The sequence below is a fragment of the Sinocyclocheilus anshuiensis genome, unplaced genomic scaffold, assembly GCF_001515605.1.
Source record: "Sinocyclocheilus anshuiensis isolate Anshui unplaced genomic scaffold, SAMN03320099.WGS_v1.1 scaffold294, whole genome shotgun sequence".
Lineage (NCBI taxonomy): Eukaryota > Metazoa > Chordata > Actinopteri > Cypriniformes > Cyprinidae > Sinocyclocheilus > Sinocyclocheilus anshuiensis.
The window spans coordinates 261,399-270,961 of NW_015544130.1; the positions used below are offsets into that span (position 1 = coordinate 261,399).

A 9,563-nucleotide genomic window follows, 5' to 3' on the forward strand; every position below is an offset into this window, starting at 1 on the left:
CACTGCTGTGTGTGTGCACTTTGGATGGGATAAATGCAGAGCACTAATTCTGAGTATGGGTCACCATACTTCACGTCACGTCATGTCACTTATATATATACTATTACTGTTAGTTCAATTATTATTGAACCAAATTTTAGTTTAAAAAAAATGGAATCGTCCCTGATCAGTAGTGAAATTATACATATATTAAACTAGTGCAGATACTAGGCCATCTTTAAGTTTAATCAAAATTACAATATTACAATAAACTAATATATCATATATAGCCTGTGTTTTCGCTTGCAAATCACTGTTCACAGGCTTGCAGTGCTTTTGATTTGTTGTTTTATTTTAGCGAAAACAACGTGCCAAAAGTGTAAGTGCGGAAAAATGGAAGAATGCAGATCATATTTATTTTGCATTAGCATGAAGCTGCAGTTTCACAATACATAAATTACACTTACGAGTATGAGTAAACTGCTGCAAATAGTTGTTTCTTACGCTTGAAACGCGATTTACACCTAGCTTCTGTTGCGCGTGCAATTTTAATTTACGCTTACAGTCTTATGTACACTTCCACAACTCTTACCCTGCGTATTTAGATCTTATTGACGTCTTTCTACCTTCATAGAAATGAAGTACAAGCTGAAGTTAGCGTGTAACCATCCAGTACCAAACACACCACAGCTGCTCTGGAGCTTCTGATCTTTACTGAATCACTTCCATATGACAGAGATATACATATAAATGCTGCAAATCATTTTTTCTTACGCTTGAAACGCGATTTACATCTTTAAAAAGCTTCTCTTGCGCATGAAGATTTAATTTACGCTTATAGTCTTATGTACACTTACACAAGTCTTACCCCGCGTATGCAAATCATTTAGGCATTAAATTACCTTCATAGAACTGTTTGTATTGAAATGAATGGCAATGATTTAATTTAAATATGCATTGAAACCTAAACTCAACTGTGAATTTGCCATGAGCGCTTAGTAATAAAATGTCACTAAATTCCAATGTGAAATACAATTAAGCCAAATGCAAGACTCTTGATATGGTCTTTACGATATACAAGATCCGTATGGTGAAAATGCCATATGGTGCCTTAGAGGATGGGTGGATAGAGTAACAGAGAACAAGATGGATGGAGAGGACATAGGACGAGGAAGAGAGAGGAAGAAGCACAGAGTGCTTGTGTGACAGGAAAGGAGCCAAAAAGAGAGCGGGATGACAGAGACAGAGAAAAAGAGACAGTGTTAGAGAAGACAAGGAGGCAGATGAAGGAAAACAAAGTCTCTCAGACAAGCATTTGTCCTTGACATTTCTTCGTCTCCAGGCCTCGTGCAGCATGCTGACGGAGTGTGATTTAACTAGGCCACTGCCCTACTCTCAAAAACACAGATAGACAGGACGAGGTGAGACTGTGAGAAAACAAATATCTCCGGTCCACAGCTGTTGAATGCATGAGAGTGATCTTGAACCATCACACATTTTTGTAGGTATTTAATCAAAGTATGAGAGGTCTTTATTTCTTTAAAGAAATAGTTTTATATTTATCCATTATTTTTAATTCGATTATGCTATTCGCAATGCTTGGAACTGAATTCTTTCCCTCATTTAAGGCCGGTAAGTACAAACTCTTTGTCTTTTTGTTCCATTTTCAAATGAACTGCAAATTAAAATTTGTTAATTAACCTTGTAGCTGGTTGGCTTGGTTCATGCTTGTGACTTTTGTAATGAAGACTGTTTTAAAATCCCTTTGGGAATAATGTACGGAAAGAATATCTAAAGAACCAAGACAAGAAAAAGTGGGCAGGCACTATTGCACTCTATAGCAACTCGACAGCTTAAATATAGAATTCATGTCATGTGCGGTCACACGTATGCAAATATATGCTATTCTGCAATGGCTTTGAATGAGTTATATTTTCAGCCAGAACTGTCTAAAATGTGTTTTAGTATCTGTGGCTTTGGCGTGTCCATTGACAGAAAGCCACATCCGATTAAATGATGAAATATTAATGATTATAAGAGCTCTTTCCAGAAGTGCCACATAAAAGAAGGACAACACAAAGAAGAAATCAGCTGTGAAGAGACTTAAAGAGCATGAGAGTGGGTGAAAAAAAAAAAAAAGAGTGAGAGCGTGATTACACAGTTGAGTGAGACACAGAACAGAGGAGAAGAAAGGAACACAGCCCACAGATGACACCAAAACTAGAGGCAGGAAGAGCAACCTTGGCAACACAAGAATTCATAGACAAGGCGTATACCACAAGTAGGCAACTTTTACTGATCGCCAGCTAATAAACTAGTCTTGAAGAGAAAGTTAACCCAAAATGAACATTCTGTCATCATTTATTCACCATCTCATCGTTTCAAACCTGTATGGCTTTCTGTGTGACATGAATAATTTTGAATAATTTTGAGAGTAATTTTGACCAATGTTCATGCTACTCTTAATTTGTAAGAATTCACATTTTCAAATATTTTGTCATTAACTTTTATGTTCCACGGACGAAAGAAAAATCCTATGGATTTGACTAACATGAGGGTGAGCAAGCAATGACAGTTTTCATTTTTTGGGTTAAAGGTATAGTTCACCCAAAAATTTAAATCTGTCATAAATTACTCACCCTCATGTCATTCCAAACCTGTAAGACCTTCATTACACAAATTAAGATTTTTTGATGAAATCCGAGAGCTTTCTGACCCTCCATAGACAGCAACACAACTGACACGTTCAAGGCCCAGAAAGGTAGAAAGGACATCATTGAAGTAGTCCATGTGACATCAGTGGTTCAACCGTAATGTTATGAAGCTACAAGAATACTTTTTGTGTGCAAAGAAAACAAAAATGCATGTGCATGAACGAAGGTCTTATGGGTTTGGAACGACATGAGGGTGAGTAATTAATGACAGAATTTTCATTTTTGGGTGAACTATATCTTTAAAAAAAATTAAATGTAATAATGTAATAACATACGCTACTGTTCAAAAGTCTGGGGTCAGCTCAATTTTTTATGTCATTTAAATAAGTCTTTCAAGCTCACCAATACTTGATCAAAAATACAGAAATTTTTAATTTAAAATAGTTTTCTATTTTAACATATTTTAAAATGTAATTTATTTCTGTGATAAAAAAGCCAAATTTTCAGAAAACATTCTAATATGCTGATTTGGTGCTAAAGAAACATTTCTTTTTATTATCAATTTTGAAAACAGCTGCTTAATATTTTTCTGGAAACAGTGATACAGTTTTGAACAGTAGTGTACATCATAAGCTTATCAAAAGCCATGAGTAGTAGACAATAAATTATCTATAAATGCCATAATGTATTATTTATACATCTTAGCAAAATTCACTCTTAATAAAAATAAAGGTTCCACAAAGGGTCTTACAGAACAATCTGATATTATTAGAGAACATTTTTAATTTCTATAGTTCTTTAGAAGGTTATCAGTGTACTGGTGCTACAAAAAAAAAAAGCCCAGGAGGGCTTTTCCTCTGTGAATGGCTGATATCTAGGACAAATATAGTGATCTGGGGCCTCATTTATAAAATGTGCGTACGCACAGATTTGATCATAGAGTGTGCGTACGCAAAAATCCACACCAACGTTCATATTTATAAAAACGGTCTTTGACGTGGAAAAGTGCTTAGCGCCACGTCAGGGTCTGAGCAGACGTACACACTTTTGTTTGCCCGAGTTTTGGTAATATAAGCCATTCTTGCTGCTTGTAAAAGATTTGGACATTGTCAGGTGCTCTTTTATAAGTCAATGACATTAATTAGACATCGTTTACAAGGCGGAGATCTGAAACTGTTCAGCTGCTCACAATTTCAAGATCATTGCAATTTATAGATTTCACATCTAAAAGAGCGGTGTACGCACATTTTCTGTGCATACGTTCGTTCTATGAATCACACGTACGCACTTTGAGAAATGATCGTAAAATCAAATTTAGGATTCTTTCTACGCAGTATTTTATAAATGAGGCCCCTGAAGAACATATAATGTAACATCAAGAACTTATTCTCCAAAGAACCATACAGCATCTCAAAAAGCCAAGAAAACGGGCCTTAATTGGAAGAATTACTGCAAATAATCTCTAAAGAACCCTTATTTTTACTCAGGCATAGCTCCTTATCATTCTGCATGTAAGGTAAGGTAACCATCCTAACCTGATTCTCCTCGTGGGTCACTCGCATCTGTTCTTTGAGAATTGACGTGCGAGCTGCCTCCTCTTTCCTCATCACGCGTTCTTTCTTCAGCTCGGGGCTCCAGAAGCTCTTGATGCTATTAGTGGAAGAGCCCAGCTTGCTGTCCTTCAGGTCCAGCTCCCTCCGTAGTAGCTCATTTTCCCTCTGCATGTCCCGCATCTGTGCTTGGAGCTCCAAAAGTTCACCTCCACTGCCCCTAACCGCCTGTCGCAGCAGGGCCGACGGCGTCCCCTGGTGGTGGAGCATAGACAGTGAGCCCAGATCTCCATAAGACAGCAGGTCGGCGTGCGGGAGTCCCACCATTGCGATATTAGGGGTGCTGCCCATGGCCGTAACCCGACCGCCGTACATCGCTCGACTCGTGGCCCGACCGAGCGTCAGGGTGCCTTTAGGGTAAGTAGCCGTGGATCCGACACCTTCATGGTCGCTCAAGTACATTGGGCCAGATGTTGCGTAGGCAGCATTGAGGGACTGGATGTTCTCCATGGATAAGGTCTTGCTGCCCGAACTGCCACTGTTGGCTCGACGGTGGCCCGACCGAGGAGAGCGGGGCAGCCGTGGAGAGCGAGCAGGGCTGCCCTCGATGTGGCTGACGGCGCGTGCACTGCCATACATCTCCCGAGGTTCTGTAACACAGTCTGTAAGAAAAGCCCCTTCACGGATCGACAAGGGTGTTTATTGCATCCTAGAGAAGAGAAGAGAAGTCACACACTTCAAAATGCAGTCAAACACTTCAAAATGGCTGCAACAAAGTGGCTTTGTGTATCGTCTGGAACAATTCTTCGCTTTCATTTACAACAGCCTAGAGCTAGCTAATCAAAATGCAAAGACGTATTAAGTTCCGTTGCGAGACATAATGAGACATTGTATTCTTTTTCATTTCAGAGACAACGTAACTTCCTTCAAATTTCTGCCTGAGGTGGGTTCAAGATAATGCCGGTGTCTATTCTTCAGAAAGATGAGTCAAAATGAAAAGTGCCCCACAGTTTTTCCTCAGAGGTGGGGACCACTTGCTGCTCGCAGGGATGACGCTGATGCTGTGGAGGGGGTTGCTATGGCAACAGTGACTGAGATGATGGAGGACAGTGCACCTGTTTTCACTTGTATGAAAAGTGAGGATGTGTGGGCATTCATGGGCATGTGAGGGAGCGAGAGAGAGTGAGAAATGTACAATTATGCTGACATTAAATGAAGCCGGTCTTGCAGATGGCCTGGTCATCTGTGCACTTCCGTGCCAGAGTACACATTCGGCCTTCATCTTTCCGGACGGAGACCATATATATAGCATGCCATACTGGACAAACAGGGAAAAAAAAAGGGAAAGGGCTGCACCCGAATGCCAAGATTTTTACATTTTCTGGTGCTTGCCAGTGCAAAACCCACTGTTTTATGCTGACATTAAATGAAGCCGGTCTTGCAGATGGCCTGGTCATCCGTGCAGAGTACACATTCGGCCTTCATCTTTCCGGACGGAGACCATATATATAGCATGCCATACTGTACAAACAGGGAAAAAAAAAGGGAAAGGGCTGCACCCGAATGCCAAGATTTTTACATTTTCTGGTGCTTGCCAGTGCAAAACCCACTGTTTTCTGGATGGTTGCTTACTGTTACGAGTCAAAAAAACTCTGCTGTTAAATATACAGTAAAAATGGCAGCCAGAAATTCATGGTAAAAAAAATAGTGGCAATGTTTCCGGTATTATGGGATTGTTAATCACCAAGTTCCTTGAACTTCCAAAATCTGCTTTTACCTTAAAATGTACTTATAACCACTATGATAATACCGGTGGTAAAATAGAAAGCCACATATTGAATCAGAGTTCTTAGCAAGTGGCTAGTCAATAACACATGACCAAAAGATGGTTTGTAGGGTCATACAAAGACAAAACACCATCAGGGTAACACGTAACACTAAAATAATACAATAAACATTAACTAAATAACACCAAATGTGTCACAAAACATCCTAATGTACATTATTAATAACAAAATGGAGAAGTGACAAAATTATTTATACTTTATGTAATATAATCATATGTGGGAATGTCGTTTTACTGTTGTTGTTTTTTTTACTGTAAATTAGTGTTGTAAAAAGTATCGACCGTGATACCATTGGTTATTGTGTTCACGCGCTCAACAGATATGACTGTGCTTCATCTGCTTCATGCTCTTCACCAAACGCGCACACAAAACACACCGGAGCGTTTGAAAGCCATGTCTATCAGCGGATCCATCACCTTCAGCGGATCCCTAATATATCTGCACATAGACAGATCCGCTGACAGACGCGGCTTAAAACGCTCCCGTGTGTTTCTTTGTGCGCATTTGGTGAAGAGCATGAAGCGATGATCATTGTAGACAATCACAGTCATATCTGTTGAGCGCGTGAACACAATGACCAATCAGCGCTGTTTAAGAATCTGCTCAACAGTGCTCAAACGCTAGTGAGAAATGGACATTTTTTAAAATTTCAATACCGAAAAGTATTGCGGTCAGTACTTTTGACAACACTACTGTAAATCATATATAATCCGTTTTTAATGTTTTTTTTACTTGTAAAAAAACATATAACTGACAGTGTTTTACTGTAAAACACTAATCTGATGCAACCTTATAAGATACTTTAGAGTTAAATCGATAAACAGGTTTCAACTGTAGAATTTTTTACCGTTTTTCTTTTTTCTCTGTAAAAATTATAAACATTTTTACAGAGTTGATCTAGGCTAAGTCAATTCCAGTGTAAAATAACACCTCTCCGTATAAATGGACATTTTTTTAAATTTCAATACCGAAAAGTATTGCGGTCAGTACTTTTGACAACACTACTGTAAATCATATATAATCAGTTTTTAATGTTTTTTTTACTTGTAAAAAAACATATAACTGACAGTGTTTTACTGTAAAACACTAATCTGATGCAACCTTATAAGATACTTTAGAGTTAAATCGATAAACAGGTTTCAACTGTAGAATTTTTTACCGTTTTTCTTTTTTCTCTGTAAAAATTATAAACATTTTTACAGAGTTGATCTAGGCTAAGTCAATTCCAGTGTAAAATAACACCTCTCCGTATATAAGCTGCTCAATTTGAGGTATTACTCACATCTGTAGCACAAATGCTAAAGGATGAGTTATGCCCAGAAGTTAGTTCAAACCTCTAAACCTTGGCATGAGCGATGAGGCATGATTCCTCATGAAACACCACTAATTTAACTACACTTTCTGAGGCTTCATTTCCTGTTCCAACACCAAGGTCATGGGTTTGCTTTCCAGGGAACACATGATAAGACGTACACTTTGAATGCACTGTAAGTCATTTTGGATGAAAGTATCTGCCAACAGCATAAATTAAACAAGCAATGCTGCTTTTGGTCTCAACTGAACTAACTAACAGAGACTGAGCTAATTAATGTCAGCAGAGAAACTTCTGAATGAGAAATTAATGACGGAATGAGCTTTTTTTTTGGTCAGTAATATATAGAAGCCAGCTGCTCTCCAGCATAAATGGTTTGATCAAGGTGGCAGGGTGCATATCGCGAAACACTGACTCTCTCTCTGCCACCCACTCTGATGCTGAAAACAGTGTGTGCATAGAGCCACAAAGGGCAAATTACCCAGACTTCAATAACACGACTTGTTAAAAGAGAAACTGGCCAAGCGATTCATCTGTTGCATGGAATGCGAGTTAACCAAGCCATGCAGTGCATGGTTTAAACCCAGAATTCGATTCAGCTCAAGTTAATCATTTGTACAAGGATATTTTTCACAGACCTCACCCTGGTAAAAACTCTTATTTGTCAGAAGTCTATCACCACAATTCGAAGCAGATCACTTATTGGCATTCAGTATTTAATAAAAGAAAAAACAAATGTTGAAAGTACTGTTTCTCAATTTCATTCAATGAACCTTAAAACGTTCAGTTCCCGCAACTTTTAACAAATTAATCCTTATCTAGTCATTGCTAAATACTGGATAAGGCTATTTTAAAAACATTTTTAAAGAGTGCAAACACAAAAATAGTCAATTAATATTTTAGATCTGTGCATATCTATAAAAATGTATATTCACTACAGAAATTCCCATGACATTTCCAGACCAATTTTTTAATTCCCCCAAATTTCCAAGTATAAACCAAGGTGATGTTTCTCTTCTCAGTTATATCTTAATAAAATATCAAATAAAATGATTTTGAAGCAAGGTTGATAGTTCACATCATACAAATCCATTGCTTCCAGATGTCTGCCGGTCACATTGTGATAAAATATCACATAATGTCCCTTGTAATCAAGGGCTGCCAGAAACACTGTTTAAACGCCAATAAATTCTTTGATCTTCTGAAGATCCGACAGAAGCCCATGTTAAAGCCCTCCCTCATCCTTCAGCCACTGGCTGTGCCGATAACATCTGTTTTCTGATTGGCTTTCACCAATGTCAATCATCCCCCAAAAATCACTCCTAGAGGCTGACAGGTCATACATGCCCATGTTTTTCCTAATTGAGAAGCAATCATTAAAAAAAACAAAAAAAAAAAACACCAAATGCAATATACATGTGAAAATGTAATGCACCTAAGTTGAGATAAAAAAAGATAGGTGTATTCAATATTATTAAGCTTAAGAAATGTCATTTCTAACATTAACAACGAATTATTCTCATTTAGACCGCACACACAGAAACGTTCATGCAGAAATTATCAACCGTTTATGAAGATAAATTAACACTAATATGAACGCGTGTTCATATATTGAACCAGAACCAGAGTATGCATTGATCCTAAAGCAAATGCTACTGAAACAGCATCGAGCGACGCTTCATCTCGTTCATACTACAGCGGATTTAAGCTCATTTTCCATCATTCAAAAATAATATAATTAGCTCAAATCGATGAATCCGACCTAAATTTCGCTCCTTTAATATAAACCCCACCTAACTGAGGTGAATGGATGCCAGTGTGTCGTTAGATCACGTTTCGTTACCTTTTCAGCGTTGTCGCCGCTCCATCACTGTGCGGGTCCCCCCAGATTCAGCATCAGCGTCCCACGTCCTGCATCCACTCCAGCATCAGCATTCCGCTCTCTTATTGGACACTAGTACACAAACTCCGCCCCCGAACGCATAAATGGGCTTCAGATTTAAAGGGCCAGGACAAATAGTGACAAGAGACGCGTCGACCAAATGAGGCGTTGTCATGCATGTATGTAGTTTATGTTGTATTGCACTGCATTATCACTTCTTAAGCTCAATTTGAGATCAGTGTCTACTATAAAGAGAGAATTAACACAAGGGTTAAAGTAAGGTTAAGTTATGCCCCCCCCACACACACAGAAACAGCAATTCTTACACACTCTTTATAT

General features: G+C 38.5%; 1 protein-coding gene across 1 annotated transcript in view; it reads right to left on the reverse strand.

The window, feature by feature from the left end:
- Positions 1-9,227, reverse strand: part of erc2 (ELKS/RAB6-interacting/CAST family member 2) — a 70,438-nt gene extending 61,211 nt beyond the window's left edge. Inside the window, exons 1-2 of the mRNA XM_016494586.1 lie at positions 9,186-9,227; positions 4,169-4,892 (exon numbers count right to left, since the gene is read on the reverse strand). Coding sequence (XP_016350072.1) covers positions 4,169-4,822 — 654 coding nt within the window. The 5' untranslated portion in view covers positions 4,823-4,892; positions 9,186-9,227. The remainder of the gene's footprint in view (positions 1-4,168; positions 4,893-9,185) is intronic.
- Positions 9,228-9,563: the final 336 nt, after the last annotated feature.